Source organism: Squalius cephalus (assembly GCF_949319135.1).
Source record: "Squalius cephalus genome assembly, chromosome: 1".
Lineage (NCBI taxonomy): Eukaryota > Metazoa > Chordata > Actinopteri > Cypriniformes > Leuciscidae > Squalius > Squalius cephalus.
The window spans coordinates 41,822,550-41,846,464 of record NC_137122.1 but is presented as its reverse complement, the minus strand read 5'-3'; the positions used below and the strand labels follow the sequence as shown (position 1 = coordinate 41,846,464).

Genomic DNA, 23,915 nt, shown 5'->3' with positions numbered 1-23,915 from the left:
TGTTAAAATTTTCAGTGAATAGCACCTTCAAATTAAGTCTGTTCCTCACACAAAGCATTGGACATTTAAAGATTTGGAAAATAGTGTAAGACTTTTATAAACAACTTTTACAGTGACAACCCTATTCCTCATTCACTTTCATTATAAGAAAAGAGCGGACAGGGAACAACATGAGGGTGAATAAACAATGACAGAATTATCATTTTTGGCTGAACTAACCCTTTCACATCAAGTGTACTGCACCATGTCCCCGTTTGTTCAAACACATAACGTCATTAGCAAAATCATGTTTTTTTTCCCCTTCTTCCTTTCGTTCCCTCTTTCCTCATTTTTTCCCTCCTAGTCAAGAGGAAACATTCAATATCAACTAGGTCAACTGAACTAGTGTGGGCACCAGAGGCGAGAACACTGCAATTGGTCTGGCCAGAGCTGATATTTGTAGATAAATACCACATCCCCAGAGGTTCTCCTACAGTGAATTATTAGCAAAGCTTCATTGATCTCTCTCAAAATGGCAATAATCTCCAGTTTCATCCGGGCCTTTACTAGGGCTTCAAAGTGCATTAGGCTGCCTGGCTGCAATTGTTATCACAAAGGTGTTTTCCTGGCCTGACCGTTTTATCCGAGAGCGCGAAAAAGTGTAAGGCGGTAAAGTGATTTTCTTCCTCTCTGTGGTATGTGCTGCTGGTGTATTGTATTTTATAGCCCCCAATAAAAATATCCACTACTGCAAAGCTCTAGACCATATGTGTATAGGCCTGATGCTTTTATGGTGATGAATATACTTATGTAATAACGGCTGTTTATGAAAGAGCTTGTAGTGTTTCTACCTTTTTGTTTTCTATGGCAGGAAATTTCATTAGGAGGGTAATGATTTCAGTATATCTATAACAAAGCAGACAATCTCTTAAAATCTCATTGATCTAGGCAAAGTCATCTTTAAATTTCCTCTTATTCGTTCTTTGCATTTACGGTTCAATCCCGGATAGGTTTTTATATATACATATAATGCATTTTATAAATCAGATTAAAACTGTCATGGCCACATCACAACCTGGCACGGTGGAATCAGATGAAAGGTTTCAATGACCAGTAGGGAATAAAAAACTTCTGGATTTTAAGCAGTGTAACATAAAAGCATCCAAGCACTGGTTTGATATCTGTCATAGGCTGCTCTGTCATTACAATGATGCCACTTTGATATGTTGCCATCTGTAAAGAACAGCCACCTGTCTCCATCAATCATCATAACAGACCAATGAAAAAAGCCACAAACTGTCATCTCATGACAGCAGATAATGACCAACACAACTGTGCTTTCAGTATTCGTGAATGAACAGGTAATGACATGGCAGGTCATTTGAATCTGTCCTCATGCGCTTGTAATCTAATACCAAACAATGGTGAGTAAACCTCAGAGGCAATATCCTTGAGCGCAGGATGAGTTTGGAAAGAGATTGAGTTCAGGATGGACAACCATGTTGACTAACAGGTGTGACTCTCGAATTGTTCTGTTCATACAACAGCTTGCAGAGAGGCTTCTCTTCTATTCTATGTAACCATAGTGGCAGGTGCGGTTTGGCTCACACTGCACAAGTTAACAACGGGCTAAATGCGCTTTCTCAACTCACATAGTGTATGATTGCAGAAAAAATACATATGTTTGTATTGAGCACTGATGGAGCAACAGATTTTATGTAAATAAATCATAAAAGTGGTTTGTTTTGTTTAAAAGTCTTATAAATGTATGAGGTGGCAAGGTGGGCCTTTTACCCCACATACGGTGCAAAAGGCACAAAGTATTGATACAAATACGTAAGCAAAAATAATATGATTTTAATAATGTCAAAGTTGATACTTGTTTAAAACAATCACTTTAGCAAAGTTCGCACTGTTTTCTGTTTATTTTTATAATTAAAAGAATTCATTTTTGTTCAATAAATATAAATGTCGTAATATAAAAATATTTTAAATTAAATTAAAATTATTTAAAAGTAAAGATTCTGAAAGCATTGAATGAGATCACATAATGATTAAATATAGATTTACAGTAGTAACAATAAATATGATATTCTATTATATGATATGATTAATACCTATTATGTTTTTTTTTAAATATGATGGTTTCGTTATAAATGTAATGATTAACTCTAAAATGGACACCCTACTTAATATGTGTTATTTCCCATCTGAATCTAATGTCATGTCAACAAATGGAAAAGTCAGCCAGCTATTTGTTATCATGTTCATTATTGTGCCTTTCGCCCAAACAGAAGGGGCGTCTTTTAACCCAAATACCATACTTTTACATATTTGTCCGCTATATTGAATGAATATTGAATGAAAATCATTGAAAAGACCTTTGTCTCAAAATATATTCAATAAGTTTAAGCGATTCTCATTTTCCACTTAAATCTACAACATTTAAAAAAAAACAAATATTCGATCAAATTAGCACAGAATCAACTTTGTTGAGTTGCTGCCCGCGATCGTGTCAATGATCAGACAAATTTCCACGTGCATCTTGAATAGCGGATGTTTTAGAAAGTGCTGCGGCAAGTTTTTGTGCCATAGTGGTACCCTATTGCCCCCATTGTACCCTACTGTAAATTTAAAAGATAGTTCGGTTATATAATGTGGTATCACGATAGATGGATGGATAGATAGATAGATAGATGGACGACCGACAAACAGACACTAGACACTAGTGCATGCTAGGATACCAGTGCAACCAGAAAGGGGGCGCCTGCCCCTCTCTCACACGACTGGGGCTAGTGAGTATAACTCAGAGGAATATAATGAAATATAACACCACTTCTTGTCACAGGTCAGCAACCAAGCCTGCTCGGGGACTGGCATTCCAAATGCCAAAGCCATTCATTATGAAAATGCTATGCATTGATTTGTCATACATTGTAAAACTCTATCAGAAGGGCAATTTTTAAATCTTTGCAGCAATGCCTCAACGGCTGTGGCATTAGCATTAATGCTATTCAATCGCTCTTGATTTCAGAGCAACTTGCCCAGGCCCTCTGAAACCAGAGACATGCTAAGCACTTCAGCACAGTCAATGAAATAAAATAAGACAGGATTGAGTATATTAGATAAGAATTATGATATATAAGCTGCGCTCTACTGCAAGACAGCTAATTAAATAAGAACATATTTGATAGCAACTGACAGTGGAGCGTTCTCACCCAGGTCCCATCATTACTGTCAGGGAGAAAGAGGGAATTAGAAGGTGTATAAATACCATATGGTGTGTGCTGAATTGTCTTGCATTAATGTCAATTATATCCACTGTGAATACATTGAATGTTTTTAATTCTCATTTTTATGTTACCCGGCTACATACATATTCATCTTACGACACATGCATTGTATAAACTTTATATGCGTATAGATGCTGTTTTACACATAGACGTATGGGGGTTCCAACATGAATAAATTGGCATACAAATTATGGAAAGAAACAGCTAAATATTCAATACACTTTACACCTTTATCTTAATGGCCAATGGTACACTTACATTTTTCTATCATAGTCAAAGTCTCTCTCTCTACACATATTGACTTTTTTTCAATTCAGAGGCTGCATCCTTCAAAGGCAGATGGCGTCACATCGGCGAAACATCGAAGCCTGTCCCAATTCGAAGCCTCCTTCAAATGAGGCATCGAAATTCATCCTTCATTTCGCGGGCAGTGAAGGATGCAATGGATGGATTCTTCGCGTCCTACCCTAGTACCCCAAAATTATTTGCGCTCCTGTGACAACAGGATTTTATTTGAGAGAATTTTTCGGATTACACTTTTAAATTTAAGTATTGGGTTTCAACTTACTTAAATATCTAATGATACAAATGTAAAAATAAATAAATAAATAATATATATATATATATAAAGTGGTTCAAATGTTGGCATCTGACTAAGACGCAATTTTATATAGATAGAAAGTTATAAAGTATACTCATTATTTTACAGAAATTGACAAAGATGGACATATTTAGACAGGTTGTGAACCCTGTTTCAGACAGTTGAATATAACTTGTTATATTCATGCAGCCTCTGATTTGGGACACAGCTATTCTTTGAAAGGGATACTTTGCTTTTCATTACAAAATTAAACAAATAGCTTACCCAAGCTTATCTAAAAATAGAAAATTATTTAAGTTATTCAAAAACACCAAAAATACCATAAAATACAATAGTACAACTGCTGTATGAGCTATATAAGAACCAACTCAAACAATTGATTTGTTCACTGATTCTGGTCGTAGCGGTTCTGTGTCTTAGTAAATGTCAGTAAATGTTGTATGGAAAAGAGCTTAAATGTTCCACATAAAAAAATAAAATAAAAAAAAAGCATTTGGATTTGGATTGACATGACATGATATTATGCATACAAAGTGCCTAACCTTTCAAACTCTTTAATTATGCTTGTATAATAAGTGCCATTTTATTCATTATCATATATAATTACAGTTTAAATTGTGGCACTTAAAAAAAAAAACTGATCACAAGAGGTTCAGATTCTTGCTTTCACAAGTGACGAGTTTACCAATATGTTGGTGTCAAGAAGTTAAGTCGCAATATGTGCCTCCTACACACCGCATGGCCCTGTGGCTCCTCTATTGGTTATCATGGAGGGCGGCCTTTATCAATCAATTGAATAAACTGCTTTCATAGCATCTATTGAAAGACAACTCTGACAAGGGGCTAGAAGTGCCTCCACAGCAGTTTTTTTCAGCAGCAGGGGGAGTAAATAGTAAGAAAGGCAATAACATCAGCCTGGACAGCACTGCAGCTCTGACACTGCTGTTTGCTTCAGTCTGTTCTCTACCTCAGTGATTCATTCCTCAGCCTGACGGGCCACAATTGACAGCAGTGCATAAAAGTGGACTACGTTGAACTTTTTTAAAATTATTATTTGCATTTATTTGTTTGAAGACACAATGCTATAGAAGACATGGGGTCTATTTTGTAATTAAGACTTTATCGCCACATCTGACGTATTTGGACGTGGCACAACGCTCTGATGATCTATTCAATTCTGTTAAGATGAAAACCCTGTGGCTGAAAAAGTAACACACACAATTAATTCTAGTTTACAGCCATACGATATATGCCAAAAGTAATACTGAAGGGTCAGATATAGAGCCTGAATTGGATTGTCAAATGGCTACCAGAGGCCTCTTAAAAAGAAAAACATGTCACATTCAGCTTAACCCAGAATGCACTCTGGTATCATCAATGTCTCTACAATCTTAGGCCTCTGGACATCATTCTGTCTATATTATGTAAACTAAAGACTAAAAGTAATTGTGTGTGTGTGTGTGTGTGTGTGTGTCTGTCTGTCTATATTCAGTAAAATTTTACAAAATGTTAAAAACAAGATGTATCAGTAATGTTCGTTTCAAATGAATCAGCAAAGAAGTGAATTTCTTGTCACAAGCCAACTTAAAATGACGCAAATTAAATATTTAGCAAGAACTGTATACTTTTATACAGCACAGTAATTTCTGCATCTCCTGGGAAATTTCATCCTTGAATCTTTCTTAAGAAGCATATTCCTTCCAGACCACCCATGTTCCAATTAAACATTCAATATTCATTTTCTTAATATAGAATTTCAGTTTGCCGTAGATGCATGACTAAGTAACAGGAGATTGTCTTGTGTGTTTATCAAGTCTTTTGATTCTGAGTTCTTCTGACTACTGACAGAGTTTAAGAGCATGTTTGCGCTTTAATTATTACACATAACACAAGAAAATGTATTATAATAATAATTATTATCTTGCCTCCATTATTTTATGGTTCAAAAAAATCAGTCAGTCAACTTGTACATCGTACAAAATCAAACATGACTCTTAATGGGGAAAAAAGAAAAGAAAAACCTCCGGCTGACACATTATGTAAAGGATCAACTCGTTCCTTATTTCTATTTTCACTTGAACTGCCCATCAGATAAAGATCTGTTCAAATAAGATTAATTTCCTGATAAACCCTCACAGTGAAGAAGTCATCAGGGTGCTTTAAATTTATTCCATGGGCAATTAAGTGCAGCGAGATTTCCTCAGCTAGGACTGATTTTGAGTGGTAATGGCAGGTGAAGAGACAGATAATGAGCAGGCCAAGACACACACGCTTACAGCTCTCTAAAATGACTTCCTGTGCTTTAACCCTGCAGTTATGAATCAACGTGTCACGCACCGCTTCTCTGACACTCTCTACTCCAAAGAAAGAGTAGTCTCGGCAAGGACGAGATGAGAGAGAGAGAGAGAGAGAGAGAGAGAGATGAAACTTTAAAATGACTGATTGCCAACCGGTATACAAAACACAACGCAACACAACAGAGGATATCGCATATAGAGAGGATCAAATGTATTTGGACTGATTTCCACCCTGCAACCAATTGCTACAAAAATGCTCAGACTATCAGACTCTTCAGATGAGAAAACACATAAACATCAATGAGGACACACACAACACTTTTGTACAGCACACATGCACAGCGAAGCCTGCAAACACCAACGAATGCGACACAATCGGTCGGGATGGTTGTTACCTACCCACAAATACATCATCATCTTGAGCGAGGAGTCAGGGGCTCTCCGGCAGTGAGGAAACGCTTCCTTACTTATCTTCTTTTAACTTCTCGAGCTCAGCTACGGAAACCCGGATGAATCCTTCTTGTTTCCACTCTCTCAGGCTCACAGTTCTTTTGTATAATTTATTATATCACTATAATAGAGCTTATTAAAATTGACACTTGGAGGAAGAAGAAGCTACTTCACAAGGTTTGAGATGCTTCTAGCAGTCTTGTTCTTGCTCTTCTCTTCTTCTTTTTTTTTGTTCTTTCTTGCCTTTCCCCACTTGGTCCTCCTCACCCTTTCACTGACAACCCCTGCTTAGGCGCCAATTCCTGACGTATCTATTTAATGAGAAGATCCGTGCACCAAGGAAGTCCAGTACAACTGTGCACTCAAAGTGCCAGAGAGAGAGAGAGAGAGAGAGAGAGAGAGAGAGAGAGAGAGAGAGAGAGAGAGAGAGAGAGAGAGAGAGAGAGAGAGAGAGAGAGCGAGAGAGAGAGAGAGAAAGAGAGAGAGAGAGAGAGAGAGAGAGAGAGAGAGAAAGAGAGAGAGAGAGAGAGAGTGTGTGCAGGATTCTCTAGCACAGGCTCCTCAAGAAAGGTACGTGTACGTTAACGCACAGCTGATAGGACGATTCGAAGCAGATTTTCCCCCATACATAAAAAGGACTTTTCCCTCTAACAAAATGCTGCTCAGATCCTCAGACGCTGTCACCCAGAAGCTGATGCGCAGGGGAAGAGATCAGTGGGAATTCAAAAGGCTCACTCTCATCTTCTGTCCTGAGGAAAGGTAAGAAGACAACTGACCGAAAAAAAAAAAAAAAATTAAGCTTGCAACTTTCCTTCAAAAAATACTGCAATCTCAGCTATGTGAGATTCACGTAAATAAAAAAGGAAAAAAATAAATAAAATACAGGTAAACTACAGTCAAAAATGGCACAATGGGATGAAAAGGAGGTAGAAAGCACCACCCTCTCCTAAATGTGAAGCTTGCACCTGACTCTGCAGCCTGGACGACTTCCCCCCCCTCTTCTTCTCCTCCTCGCCCGGAGTGAATGTGCTGGAGATAAAAGCAGCGAGTACTGGGGCCAAGGCCTTCCCGCTCGGCTTGCTTTGGCTCTGACGCACTGGCTGCCTTCTTACAGCACTTTTCTACAGCCATCTGCTGACTCTACAACGCTACTGCTACTGAGAGACCAGACACGCAGCCAGCCAGCTCAAGCGCATATGAGGCTAAAACTCATTACTACTCTTCAGAAGAGGGATGAGATTTTTAATCAAACGCAGGTATTAGAGAAACTCAAGAATAAGAGAAAACAACAACAAAACCTTTCTGTAAATGAATTTCAAACCAAGAGGGGACGAAATGGAAATTTGAGCAAGGTCCATTTTTTTGTTTTATGTGTGTCTGAGACACAAACGCAATGAGATTTGCCAGTGTATTTATGAGGGAAATTAAATTCTGAGGGAAATTTAAATATTAAATTCTCCTCAGGAAGCAATTTGACTCCCATTTAAAAGGAAAACAATAAAAAAAGAAAGTACAACCATCACAAAGAGAAAGAGAGAGAGAGTGTCTGAGGAGGACAAATGATTAGGCTCAGACTCGGGCACACATTCAACAACACACACACACACACACACACACACACACACACACACACACACACACACACACACACACACACACACACACACACACCACGTTAACTAAAGCAATAAGGCCATGTTAAAGTGATTTCACCACAGGTAAGGGATTTCTACGGCACAACACAAACCGTCAGTCACAGCAATTTAAGACACCAATGCTCAAATAAATGACATTTCTTAATGATAATTTAAATAGGGTCATTCCTGTTATGCAGTGTCTTTTGAGCTTTAACTTATTAAATATGCTCTGTGTATAAAATATGTGCCATGTAACTTATTCATTTTAATATTTCGTTTTTTAAATATTATGATTTCTGTCATTTTATCTAAAAGGATGGGATGTTTTAGAGCACAGCAAAATATCACAAATACATAAAACACATAATTCATCAAATCCATTGCTATTGATTTTTTGTGACTTGTTTGTGCTGTTCCCATTAAAAATTATGTCACTTCCGGGACGATGATTCCATTATGAAACGAACTGGCTTTTATTAGTTAAAGGGAAATTACAAAAAATGATGAAAAATAAGATTGAGGACACTGGATAAAACTACAAACTGACTTTCAGTATTTCTAAATAAATGGAACATTTTTATAAATGTAAGAAGTTAAATGAGTTAAATATTTTATTCGATACATTATTTATGATAGAATACTGCCTAGCAGGAATGATTGACTTTGAGTGCATTTTCATCAGAATTTAAAGGCTGAACTATCTGACTAAAAACAGAAATATATACCAGACAGTGCTGTGCTCGCTTTTGCAACAAGATGGAACGGTTTTCTTCCGAAAGAAACGATTAATACAGAGAAATCCGGTCAATACTCTGAACAACATTCTGAAAGCAATAAATGATTGTTGACATATTAAACAAAGATAAATGGCAGGTACAATGCAAAGCCCATTGTTTGTGCACCCAAGCAAAACGAACATACTTCAGCATACAATTTCGTTAAACCATTTTACTTCGGGGCAAGCAAGGTCTAATGGTCAAGGAAACTGAGTGCAGCTTACTGACATGTCCATTTACATGGAGCAGACCGATTCAGCTGCCGTCTCCTCGGTCCGATAGTGCCCTTTAGCCCAATTAAAAAAGCTACAAGTCTGAAACAGTAGCAGTAAAAGCAGTAGTGCATCTCATTTGTTTGGATTATGACAAAAACATAACCTAAAAGAAAAAAAAGGTAGCATTAGGTTGTCGATTTCCAGTTTAAAAAGTACTAAGTACATCACCCTCGATCCTGCTCTTATAATCTAAATTAAAGGCAAGCTTCCAAAAAGCACTTCTGAAAAACTGTCTTCAGATTATTGAGTGAGTCACTAACAAGAGGAAATGAGATGGCAAAGAAATAAGAGAAGTGCTTTTCATGTTTCCATGAGAAAAATCACCACTGGCCTGCTTATTATTATTAACTTTATTAATATATATGAATTGTCAATTAAATGTAGTCCACTTTTACTGCTCTAATTTCAATGGGAATTAAAAATATCATTAAAAAAAAAAAATAATAATCAAGAAAGTAGTTGCCAGAAAAAAATGAGAGTGATGGGTGTGTATGAACAGTAAGGTCTGGGCATTAATCATATCAGCCCTATCAGACTTAAAACCCTTCAACAAACCATGATAAATTACAGCGCTGAGAGAGGACCGCAGCACCTCTGCTCCTGCATCTCTCCCATGATTCTGCAGGGCTGTGCTATGTGAGATCAAGGCAGAGCCATCAGAACACATGGTTATCCCTCCACACAGATACGGTGTGTTTGAAGAAGATGAAGATCTTTGGGAGGGTCTTCATCAGGAGTGAAGCTGTGACACCTTTGCTACCCTGGCTTTTCAGGCCAGTGAGTGAGCAGGAGGGTTTGAGAGCCACTATTAAAGTTTAATGAGAAGGCAAGGTAAGCTTTGTTGTATTTTTAATATGGACACAGCAGAGTATGAGGGAATAACAGGTTTTGGTTCTGAGGGGTTTTTTTTTTTTTTGTCTATTGATTTAATATCATCATCTTCTCAGCCTGAGATGCTGAAATGAACATGAAGGATACACAAGAATTCATTCTAAAGTCATTGTGACGAAATGATTTGTCTTTACATGAATGAATCACAGTTGTATGATCTTCATGGATTGATTAATTAAAAGGTCGATACCAACAACATCCAGAAGCACAACAGCGGCACAGAGGAGCACACAAAAACACAGACACACACAACCACACAAAGCGACACAGAAGCATCACTTACCCTGAGTTGGTCCGTATCACAACTCATTGGTTGTCCTGGAATCTGTCAACAGAGACATACAAATTAGAGTAACACATTACACACCAAATACAGCACCTCCCTTCAGTAATTACAAGTCAATCATCTAGAGTGGGCTGAAGGGAGAGAAAATGAGATCTGTCAAAACTGAGGTTTGCAACATGGAACCATGCAAAAGGTGGAGAGAACAGGGAATAAGACAGGCAAGACATAGTTTCCATGCCAGAAACGGTACACAAAACAATATTTTCCTCTTTTTTTCTCTCCAAATAATGGGAGTGGTATAAAGCAAGTGGATCTCAACTGGTTTTGCTTCAGGAAACAGATATTACATCGGCATTCAAGAGGCGAATTGAACAAAAGTATGTCTGTGTTAAAATCACTCGAAATCAAATTACTAGTGAGAATGTGTGTGTGTATATGATTTTTAACAGCCATGTTTGTTTTTAAGTATTATTTTTGGTTTAAAACAACTGATTTAAACTGTGAAGGTTTAAATTTGCATTATTCTGCAGCTTATATTATATGTTAGAGTTAAAACAAGTAGAAAAGATATTTTTCAAGAGTTAATATAGAGTTTTTCAGTGTAATATATCAACATTTAAAATATGTGTGTGTATTGAAATGTATTGATATTCCCATATCAAGCTGAACTTTAAAACTAGAATTATTTTCATATTTTCATTAGTTTCATTGTCTTTCAGCAGCCAATAATTCACACAAAAACATTGTAGTTCGCACAAAGTTTATCATTTCTTTTCATTTATTTTGTTCATGGATTTTGAGGATGAGGGGATTTCAAGCAACCTGTCCATGTCGGCATCTGCTATTCATCTGCTATTTGCCCTAAAATATCATAGTTTGATTGGATGTGTGACCTTTGATGTCAATAACAATAATATTGGAAGTGTTTTCTACTTATGAACTAAATATGATTGTGCGGCTTGTACAATACAAACTAATATAATTAGAAGAGGTCTGCGACACATTTTTGGGTTGTAAGTTGTAACCCACCAGTTGAGAACCACCAAAAAAAAATCACGTTTAATTCTATTGAGCAGAGTATTTCTACATGCCTTGATGCACAGAGTTTCTCAAACACTAATCAATCACACTCAACCCTCAAAAAGGAGGGGGGAAGAAAAACATTTCTAATTTTGTTAATGCTTGTTGAGTGTTTGAAAGAGAACTACACAATTACGAGATTAGGGTCTGGTTACGCTGGGAGGGTTCCTGGATATACCACTAATCTTCCCTTCATGCCTGCCGTCAATACATCCATAATGCACTGGCCAATCTTCATTTAAGAAATAGAATCTGTGTTACAAACGCTCTCTTCAAATGTAATGATATTAACAGTTCCACTTTCCTCTCAGCCTAAAACACTTAGCTGTTTTTCAAAGTGTGCTCATTTCCCATTAGCCAGGCCACTGAGTGAAGCCGAATAAGATTTTCATCATTTAGTAACTGGACATAGCTGCCGAAAGACCCTAAAGAGGATTATGACCCACAGATAGAGGGAATAAAGGCCAGGAAAATTGCTTTGATTTGATATGATATGAGAAAAAACAGATGTATTAACCTTGTCACCTCAAAATATCTGCGCATCAAATTAGTAGTAAGCCTTCTGCTAACGGCAATTCGCTGGTGTTTGGCCAAGCACTCTTGACCGTAAAACGTTTATACGGAAGGCTATATATCGTGCGCAAAGTTTTCAATATATCGTAAAAAAAATTCCAGGAACGACATCAGCATTTTTTTTTAACGCACAGTTCAACAAAATGCCCATGAAAGTTTTATGCAAATGAATATATCTTCCCTGTTAAAAAGAAGCAAAGAAAATCAGGGCACCACTAGGTTTTCTTGTAGGGTAGGAATTGTATTATTTAGAGCCGCTGACCTTAATGATGGCTCACTTGTTTTGGTAGCACCATCCTTTCAGCCACTGGCCCCTAGCAGGTCGTTAAGAGAAGCTTCTCAATAGCTCTGGGGCACACAGCATGTTTCTGGATTCAGACCGCTGGCATACATTTTTATATATAGTCCTGTGCTGCTGAAATCTGAAATTCAAACCATTTCATTTTTTTTCTTCTCTGTTATTTTTTAACAAGGACTAACATTCATGTTTTGTGTTTTTCATATTGTGTCATTATATCGTTAAGGCTGTAAAATGATTAAAAACATTCAAGTAATTCATTTTAATCCGATGCATTTCTTGATATGCTCATTATTTCATGCCAGGTACAGTATTTTTAAATGTCAGTATTTGCGGATTATATGAGACATACAGTGTGGCAGATGAGTCAATAACTGAAGAGATATTACAAAAGGTGAAACTAGAAGTAAATACATTGTTTGTTTTTAGGTATACACGGATATCAAAATTCTGGCCGATAACAAACATGAATTTTTTGTTGATTACTGTTCAGTGGCCAACATTAAAAACATTAAAATGTATATTTTTATATCATCATTATGGCTGTCAATTAAAGTAATTTAAGTAACTTCTCAATTTTCAAGTAGCCTAATGATAAAAATCATCAGTACTATTTTACACTATAACACAGTACAATAAATTACATTCATAAACATAATTTATTCAGCTGTGTTATAGAATTATTAGTTTTTAATTAAATTAAATTAGTTTTAATTAAAATACTACTGAATATTTTATTATTGTTTAAATAAGAACTTTTTTTTAAATCAGTTGACAGCCATGATATATTGATTTATGATATTACTTTTAATGTTTAATATTGGCCACTGATCAGTTGGCACACACACACACACACACAAACACTATATTATAATTGATTTAAATATATGGACTAATATATATACAATATCTAACCTCTGATACAGGTAAATGGTAAGGGGACATGATTCAATGTATTAAAAACAATTATGTGTTCATTAAAAAAACTACTTTATAGGTATACTTCATTAACAAATGTAATCATTATTATATGAACTAAATCCTATGTGTTGATTGGAGTCTGATTGCTCACAGGGTGTAAATTGTTTCAAGTTCCCTTTTCATGGCTTCTCAGGCACACACGATTCCACAAAAGCCGCGGCATACTGCGTGGAGATGGGCTCAAACCGCTCAGAAGAGGCTCTTGTTCGGTAATGATACTTTCCAGATGAAATCAAGGGGAAAACCAACAATAGTAGCGCAAACAGCCCTCCTCCGTATGAAAGGACAAAAGGACTCTCGAAGGGCTTGCTTATCCTTTACCTCTAATGGTCTGCTTCCCTCCTTTTCACTCAGAATACACACACTCTCTCTCTCACTCTCTCTCACTCTCTCTCTCTCTCTCTCTCTCTCTCTCTCTCTCTGACTTACGTAGAGTACTTGAGAGAGACAGACAGAGATGGAGGGTAATACTGAACTGTTGCGGCACAGAATTGCAGGATGGAGAGCTAAAGAAAGAGGGAGTGAGAGAGAGCAGGCCTAATTCAGTCCCTCAATGAGCTCTATAGGTCTTACACATGCAGCGGAAAAAGCAGAATGAAAAAATGTCAATAAGTAGCACTCTGCTGAGTACAAGCGGCAGAACACGGCCGAGCAGAATGACTTTATTAAGCTGACACAGAAGACTGCGCTCAGCCGGACCGATGGATAGAGGGGGAAGAGAGCAAGACAGAGAGGAAGAGAGCATAACAGAAAACCAGAAACTAAACAAAGGAAAGTCGGCACTGTGCTACGATTGAAAATCAATCCCCTGATAAATCTGTGAAAACTTCACCAGACCCCCAGAGATGGAATTAAGGGTACCTTTACACAACAATGATGTATTAAAAACAGAAAAGTTTTTCCTTTGGGTTTCTCACGTACAGACGACAACATTGTCAAAACGATCCCCATTCACACAGATCCGCGGAAACGACTAAAGACACTGCATTATGCTGCCAGGCCAGTAGTTGGCGATGTTACTTTGTAAAGAAACACTACGCGCCTATAGACTGAACACAGAATACACATGTGCTTGATGTTATCAATTTCACTTATTTGTGTTTTTATAGTTTGCATGGAGACGATAACAAAAAACGAGCACTTTGAAATCTGTTTTGAAAGTTTGCCTTTTCAGGGCCTCAAAATGCCGTTGTCGTGCAAATGACTGGCCAAAACACATTACAAGTTTTCTATTTTTAGTTGAAAATTGTGTTGCGTAAAAGGCCGCTTAAACAGGTCTTTTGGCACAGGCGACAAGCATTCCAACAGACATAACAATATAATATTTGATCAAACAATGACACTAAGATAACTTGATTATATACTTAAAAGTAACACTTTCTGCAAAGTCTGTACATAGAATATAACAGAAATGTTTTCCAAATGCCTTTTAATAAACATTATAATTTCAAATTGTTTCTTGTAAATTAACATCTCAGTTTATTTTAGAAGCGCAATATGATGTTCTTTTAGAACAATTACATCGATTTTAGTCATTGTCCTTTTTTACATCAACCAATCAATCACTCAATAAATACATTTTTTTAAATATTCCAATGAGACTTTTACAAGTTAAGACTGTAATTATTTTTTACAATTTGCTTTTATACATTTAATATATAATATAAGCTACAAATGCTTCAAAATATTTTATACACACACACAAATATATATATATATATATATATATATATATATATATATATATATATATATATATATATATATATATATATATATATATATATATATATAGCAGTACCTATAGCTCTATAGGTAGCACAAATATATATATTTGTGTGTGTGTGTGTGTGTGTGTGTATATATATATATGTGTGTGTGTGTGTGTGTGTGTGTGTGTACTGTGGTTAACATTATTTATGAGAACATTAAACTCATTATCAGGTTTACTATAAGACAATTATTCTTCAATAAGACTGTTAATAATAATTTTATAAAGCATTACACATGTAAGGGTCATAGAAAGTGTTACCGGATAAATCTACAGCCATATCTTTCACCAGTTATAGCAGGAAGCACTGGAGTCACAGAATCATGACATGCTCCAGGGGATAAAACACCCATAATAACATACAGTGATCCACTGATGTTAGAATAAAGATAAGCCCAAAATTGACGCCTGAGGTTCTCTATACAGTGAAAATGCAGCACTTTATTTCAATTAAAGCTATTGATGTTAGATCAAAGGTAATGCTAATAAAATGCTAATGGCATCTGTATTAGAAAAGCCATTTCAGTCCCTAAGCATTGATGAATACATTTCTAAAATGTTTGGCTGAGAGAGAAAGAGAGAGAGCTATAGGTACTGCTAATTTATGCGCTGCTCTGAGGAATAATGAGAAAGGAGGGTGGGTGAAGAAAGTGAGAGCTGAGCCAGCAGAAATTCCCAATGCTGCAGTAGCCCTACTGAATCCTGCACTTTCACAACACTAAGCTTATCAGAGAGAGTGGAGGGGAAGAGGCAGCCAGATCTAAGCCTTTTAAGACTCTTCATCAATATTAGAATATCTGGACTGGCAGGGCCTTCGTACCTTTCGGTGCACAGTTACAGACTTTTGAGGACATCAGAGAGAAGTCTAGGGTTTGCAGCTGATGTGGCCAAAGCTGTGGAGAGGAAACATGCCCATAGACCTTATGCGCCAGAGAAATAAGCACGCAGCCAACTTCAGAATTTTGTGTTTGAACTTGCGTTTTTGTGGTAGTCCTGTATATTTCTATGGCATCGCTGTCGAAGAGTAATTAGCTGAAGTGGATTTACTTTTTGTAGAGTTAACGAAAGTTATCATGAGCATTGTAATGTTTGAAGCGGATGCCATGACAAATGTCATTTAAAACGAGAGGTTCATTCATAAATTCGTAAGATCTTACCTTCATGCTGTGGAAATATAAACCGGAAGACGGAACACAACGAGTGCAGCGCTGAAAAGGGGCGGGGCTACATAAGGTCCACAGGTGCCTGCAATTCCTCTACGCTGAAGGAATGCGACTAAAGCAGAACCTTCTTCCTTCTGCACTTTATCATAAAGGGTCGTAACATCCATAGTCGTTTAAGGGGATAATTCAGCCAAATGTTCAGATTAGTGCTCATCAATATAGTTTTTTCAGTGACCAATAATTGGATACATTGTTTTGAGGCGAAAAAACAAAATGGTATGAATAGGCAAAGGCAACTACCTTTTATAACTTATCTGACATTTTGTGAGATCACCCTTAACAACATTTGTTTCTACACTCCCATATGAATATCATCAGAAAACAACAACATGGCCATATCAATTCACCCATTCATCACTTTGTATGATCCCATTATTCTGGATCATTAAAAAGGAAGAGAATATAGCCACTTGATTAGAAGATTATGTAATAAATTATGAATCATAAAAAAGATAGCCACACTAAGGTGATTATTAAAGTGACATCATTTGTATCTTAACATTAAGGTACAAATAGTGCTTCCTAATTGTCAGTCCAAACATGTACAAGAGCAAGGGTTCTCTCTTGCAATATTGAGTTTGGGGCTTAAAAGCAAAATGATGCTGTCGATACAACAGGCAGGGTAAAAAAAAAAAAAAAGAGAGAGAGAGGCTGAATTCAGTGCTCATTAATCTATAGACCTTCATCAGCCCGGGCTGCAGGTTCACATAGCCTTCCCTGGCATCTTCTCAAAAGAGATCACACTCACTGATGCATCCTGCTTTGTTCTTGCTGATCCACCACAATTACCCCAACTCTTCTCCTAGGCTCAGTTTGAACAAAATGACAAAACAGAGGCCAATTTGCTCGCTACTACCCTCCCCCCAAACACAAACTCACGCACTAGCACAGAAACATGCGCTGGGACTTCTGGGACCTTAAATGATCCCCCTCGTCAATTGAGCAATGTTCCTTATGTATACGGCTGTTAAACGGCTTGGCTGTATGCTGAGGTTAATACTTGCACATGCAGTTGCTGGATTGTTTGAGGGAGAACGACATCTTTTGTTTCCAAATGGCTTGATTTTACTGGATTTGCTTGCTATAGAAGAGCACAGGGGTAATTAGAACATTTATTTGATCAGTAAAAACAGTAATCTATCTATCTATCTAACACACACAAATGTACTGTATGTGTATACATTTATACAGAGTAAAATGGAAAAAAATAGCTATAGTAAAGTACAGTAAAAATGTAAAACAATGAAGAAGCTCTATAATGTCAGTAATTACATTTTATGGGTACATATCAAATGTTTGTCAATTAAAATAATACCCTCAATTACTAGACATAGGCTAAATTATGAATGACAGGCTAAAATAGTGAAATCAAACTGTAACAACAAAGCTATGGACAATGGATAAATTATTAAATATTACTATACTACCCCATCAGGCCCAAAAACAAAAGGGGGAAGAGTGCACATCTTTCAGGAGAGATAACTTAATTCATAAAGTTTTATAACTCATAAATTATTGTAAAAGTAATCACAAACCTAAAGACAAAAATTACTTAAGGGAGATTTTGACTTAATTAGGTCAAAACAGACTTTTTTTAAAAACATTTGTGTCAATTGTAAGTGAAACTGTAGATTATATTTGGGAAGAGGAAGACTTAGAGTACTCACACATGCCTGAAATGGTCACTGTGAGTGTGCACTGTGTGTTTTAAGCAAAATGCATTACAATTATCCCTGCTTTCCCCTACTTTATTGATATGGTCATGGGCAAATATTCACATTTATTTACTTTTGTTAGAGGAGGTTTCTTTAAAGAAAGAACAGGATTTTAACAAAAAAACAAACAAACAAACAAAACCGTAAGAGACGAAAGCAGTATTGTCTCCAACATTTCATCTCAACGGGACCCAATTCGTTCTTATATGCAGGACAACCTTTACCTCCATTTTGGACAGCTGGTTTTACACAGTGAGAATGAACCATACTCTGATGTTTAATTGAGGCTCTGATCCCCCAAACACTTAAAGGGGAGCTTGAGGATTAGTCGCCCTCCATAAGCCTGTTCCCCTCACTCCGCATGGCTCCAGATACTTTATTTTGACAGGCTGAGCAGAGAAATACCAGCACAGAATACATCAAGTTCTCAATTATTGGATTATCTCAAAGTGATATCATTACCACAGGACATTCTTTCCAATCATTGATTGCATTTTTCAATTTATTTCACGATTAATGCAAGTAGCCTGACCGAACAATTGTCTGATGAGTTCTGGAACGCCATCAATATATTCTCCTGGCCCACATGAGCAGTCTGTGTGTTTTATAGCTCGAGAAAAAACATCTCTCATCCCTCCTGTCTCGTGCCTCTCAATTATTCTAAAGGGCTACCAATCTCATCTAGCAGGTAGATAGACCATGTGAATGAGAATTACAATTTTAAATGCAAATACACTGAACTGAATGCTATTTTATCACATGTCAGGGGAAGCTGCTTCGGCGAATGCTAATGCAGTTTGTCTTGTGTCCAGGCAAGCAGCTCACTTTCACAAGTGCCTTGATCAAGCAGTTGTTGTTTACCGCAGGAAATCATATTAGTTCGTTTTATATTAACACAATATCACAATTAAGTGGACATGTGGTGGATTTAACATCATTTCTACTTTGGTTTGAGCGAATGTTGCCCATTTTGGGCATGTGGATCAAACTAGCAATTTATTAAGGAATATTCCATGCTTCATTCCTCAAATTGAAATGTTCAAAGTCAACAAAACAGGTTTTCTTGAGAACATTGTTTTAATTGGCTAATTTATAGTATATAAACATATATACACAGTATCAAAACTTGGGGGTTCTCAAAATGTTTATTCAAAAAGGATGCATTCAATTGATCAAAAGTGACACTAAAGACATGTATAATAAGACATGTTTCAAAAAGATTTGTATTTTAAATAAATGCTTTCTATTCATCAAAAAATCCTGAACAATTTGTATCACAGTTTCCACAAATATTAAGCCACTGCAGGTTTCGACGATAAGGACTGCTCGATGGCTCGGGGTCAGCGTGAAAGACGCTTATCTTTTGCACGTGTTTTTAAGTCTGGTCAATTTAAACATTCAAGTCATTTTAACCATTCAAATTCAAGCACAAAAATATGCAAAGAGAACTCATTTCAGTACACAGTTTTCTGTGCACAGAGAAAACAGCTCGCGAGTAGGCTACTGAATTGAGTTTCGCGTCTTCTTGCACTTGAATGAAAAAATACACACAACAAAGCATGACAAAATTCTCTTGATCTTGACTGAACAACTTTTGTAACTTTAACAAGGATTATACCATGGTCTGGGTGAATACTCGATTCTGATTGGCTGCAGGGTGTCCATTAAAAAGTGATAGAGGACACCTAGTAACGGAGTTCTGGTGAAACTGACTGTTTACCGTTCGAAATTAATAAATAAATGCGCTGGCTACATGAGCTGTGAGTAACCATAGCAACAGGCAGTAAACTGAAGGGTTCTACGAGCTGAGCGGACTATAAATATCTCCGGTTGCTAAATAAACCGTCAGGCGTAACCAGGGAAACCAAGTTATTGTTTGTAAAAACTTTAGATTTGCGATTGTAAAGCTAATTAAAATATAAACTAACGTTTTAAAAATGTATTATTTGGCAAGTAACCATGGTATAAGCGGGTTAATGCCCTTCGAGGTGTCCATTGTCAGGTATTAATAGACTTCGGCGGAGGCAACCGTCCGACGCGCACGCCTCGCCGTCGTCCATTAATACCTGACAATGGACACCTTGAAGGGCATTAACCCTTACTTTATCTATATTTAATTTATACAGTGCAGACTATGCAGTGTTTTTTTTATGTTTGATTATTCAATTTCTGTACCTGAATAGTGTTAGACTTATCTACAAAACCTGAATCTTTGTTCTGTTTTATTTATTTGAGCTGTTGCTGGTAATTAGGTTTTTTTTCTTCTTATTTTAGTACTGAAGACTCACTTGTCTTCAGTAATGTTTGAACATTATATCAGTTAGGCTAGTAGTTTTTGTTAGGGTATCGAAATTGGAATCAATCGAGAATTGTGAAATTTCCCCAGTATATAACATTTTGCTGGCTTATTTATTAGAATACAATGTTACACGGGTCAAAACAACAAAAATTGAATTATTTATTTATATTTTTGGTGAGGCCAGTGAAACTGTTGGCAGGCCAAGTAAAAAATGTAACCACTGTCCCAACTGGGCCAGTAGAAAAAAATCCTTATCCAAACACTGATAAGAAATACCAATGTTTCTTGAGCAGCAAATCATCATATTAGAATGATTTCTGAAGGATCATGTGACACTGAAGACTGGAGTAATGATGTTGAAAATTCAGCTACGACATCACAGGAATAAATTACATTTTAAAATATATTCAAATAGAAAAACTGTTATTTAAAATTTTAATAATAGTTCACAATATTGTGTTGTTTTTATTGTATTGCAGCCTTGGTGAGAATTAGAGACTTTTTTTCAAAAACATTACAATTCAGACCAACCCTAAACTTCTGAACGTCAGTGTGTGTGTGTGTGTGTGTGTGTGTATACTGTACCTACACTTATAACCTGTGCAACACTAAGGGCAAATCTTAACTTCATACAGTATGATACAGTTTTCTGATAATTAATTCTTGATTAGGGTGGTTCTGCTTTGACAGAACGGTATTATTTAGTAACAGGTTTTCCTCATTGATGGCTACAGGTGCTAATTACAATGGTAAATCATTTATGCAGAGGCAGACAAATGGATGGCCGGGCACTGAGGGGCTGGCGGAAAGGTCTCAGTTACAAACGATGTGAGATAAATCATCTGCTCGCCATTTTCACAAACATCATGCAATTATGCACTCAACACATGATATCTGCTTAATCTAGTTCATTTAGGTGATATATCGCAGAAACCTCATCAATGAGTGAACGAGCCATGTCGTGGTCAGTGTCGGCATCCTGCAGAGAATAACTTGTCTTAGCAATTCCGTATCGAACGTGATGCCTATAATGCAGTGAATAATTATTCTATATGGACTGTTCTGGTGTGAGCAGGCAGCGGAGATACAACCAGCGAGTTCAGGCACACGCCCTTCCCATAACTCAGACGAGAACAGCTTTCCGGAGGAAAAAAGAACTGCTGCTATGGCACAGCTTGGAGACTTCAGGATTTATTTGCCATTTTCTCCATCAATTATCCCATTTCTGTTGCCGTCAAATCTACATGGATTGTGCCAAACTTTTAAAATGATTAGAATGGCACAGCACCATCAAAGACACTAAGAAACCATCCAAAATGCAATAAGCCTCAGATCCAGGAGATGCCAACGCAAAAGATCCTGTCAGAGCATCTGAGCTATTCGCCACTTAAACTGGATCAAACGGTAATGATTTTAGGATGGGGCATATATAAAATACTGACCCTGCCTTCACTTTTGTTACTTGTCAGTGGTACTTTTTATTATAATACATATTCAACCTGACAACAATTATTTAGTACATCTACATAAACACTGAAAATAATGGTGTAGGATTACTTTGAAACAGTTTTCACTCAGAAATTGCTAGTAAATTTAACCAACAATTACAAAGAAACAGTGTAATTAACAGTGAGCAAGTAACGGTGAATTAAACATGACATTTTGAGGTATAAAGACTGAAATTATATTTTCTTGTAAAAGGTACTCCAATAATCTGCTTTATTTACAATATTTTTTTGATTTTTTTTACAGTGTAGTCATTGGAAATATGTTAATTGTTCTATGTATATGTATGTGAAATCTGAAAATTCAACTGTGTAGAGGGAAATTATCTTTCAATATATATATATATATATAATATATATATATATATATATATATATATATATATATATATATATATATATATATATATATATATATATATATATATATATATATATATATATATATATATATATATATATTGCAATATAATTGCAGTCAAAAAATTTGGAAATCTAAGATAGACTTATAAGATCTCAATACAATCAAACATATGCCCCCAAAAAGATAAATAATGCCTCCCACAAATTAACCTTGCAAACAAAAGACTTTAATTTACTTTGCATCACTCATGTTTAAAAAACTGATGTTAATTCATACATAATTCACATAAAATGAGTGATTCGATTTTCATTAAAACATGCAAAACCAAAAGCTGCCTTTGGATCCATCACTGGGGCGCTAAATGATGATTTACTATACAAAGCTGCTTTGAAACACTTATGAAAATCTTTCAAATAAAAAGAAAAAGCTATACAAATAAAAGTGACTTGATTTAACCAACCAAACACACGCATTCAAAGCCTATGACTAACATCCAGACTTTCGAAGACCATTTCTAATGGAAAACAATCATTAGATGCGAGTGCGCCATCTAAGAAATCCTAACCACTCTCTCCTTTTCCTGCTCTCGCTGTCACCATTTATTTATGCGTATAAGACGAAGAGGAATGTTTCTCGAGAAGAACCCTTGATTAAAAGAGGAAGTAGAAATAATGATTAGTTGGGGTTTGGTCAATGCCAGGAGATTTAGATGTTTACAAAGGTGTCCACAGCAGCCAGATATGCGATCACTTACCAACACAGATAGAAAGTGCTTTCCCGGAAGGAGTAATTTCATAGCACTCATTTATTCATTACGTCCATTGCAACCTCTTAAGTGCATCCAAAGCTTTTTAGGCCAAGCAATGAATTGCGCTGGCAGTCACATGGCATCAGCATCGTTCAGTAATTCTGCCGGGTTACTGTGAGCCGCGGTCAAGCACAAGGAAGGCTTCAGAGATTGGTGCCGCAGTTTCACTTCCAGCCAATGAGCACAGGCAATGACTTATGGAGCAATTTGCATGGCATTTGGAATGGATTGGAGGAAAGGAGCATTAACATTTCGTGATGCATTTCCTGCCATGAGTTCACCAGGGTTCCTTTTTTTTTTTTTTTTTACACCATAGCACAAGCTCACTCACTCACTCACACACCCATAATGTGATGCGCAATAAGGTTGACGCAAGCCTTGGTTGTCAGAGAAGTGTTACATGGCTGAGCCTCATCCTCTCTGGAGGCAACTTTGCAGAGCCTCAAATTCAGCCATTGAGGCCCACTGTTATGCTTGAGAGGGAAAATCAAGAAACATTTGGCTCTCCCTACGCCCCTCTCCCCTTTTTACTCCAGGAAATCCCACTTAAGAGAAACCACCATAAAAGACTCAATTTAGTCTTAAAGGTCAAATATCCAGTCACCACTGAGGAGGCTAATTAAGTGGCCTTCAAAGCTCTCAGAGTCCATCTGAATAGATAATATAACTGATTTGGTATGGGAGCTCCTTTGCACATAGAAAAAAATGACTACTACCTAGTTTGCATGCTACTTGGCATTAACTGTTCTCAATGGAATGCATCTTATGTCAAGCAAACATAATTATCATACTATCTACCCGTTTTATATCAGA

The 23,915-nt window shown here is 36.6% G+C and overlaps 1 protein-coding gene across 8 annotated transcripts in view; it reads right to left on the bottom strand.

Annotated features, from left to right (window-relative positions):
* The window catches only part of rbfox1 (RNA binding fox-1 homolog 1), a gene marked incomplete at its 3' end in the record, with an annotated part of 266,295 nt that overhangs the window by 138,749 nt on the left and 103,631 nt on the right, over positions 1 to 23,915 (bottom strand). For 6 of the 8 annotated variants that reach the window (XM_079894971.1, XM_079894972.1, XM_079894966.1 and 3 more), the window contains exon 2: positions 10,483 to 10,524. The exons of 1 other annotated variant lie outside the window; for it this stretch is intronic. In XM_079894971.1, the coding sequence (XP_079751097.1) occupies positions 10,483 to 10,524 (42 nt within the window). Of the gene's footprint in view, positions 1 to 6,569; positions 6,957 to 10,482; positions 10,525 to 23,915 lie in introns of those variants that run through there. One more of the 8 variants, XM_079894965.1, reaches the window with a different exon arrangement.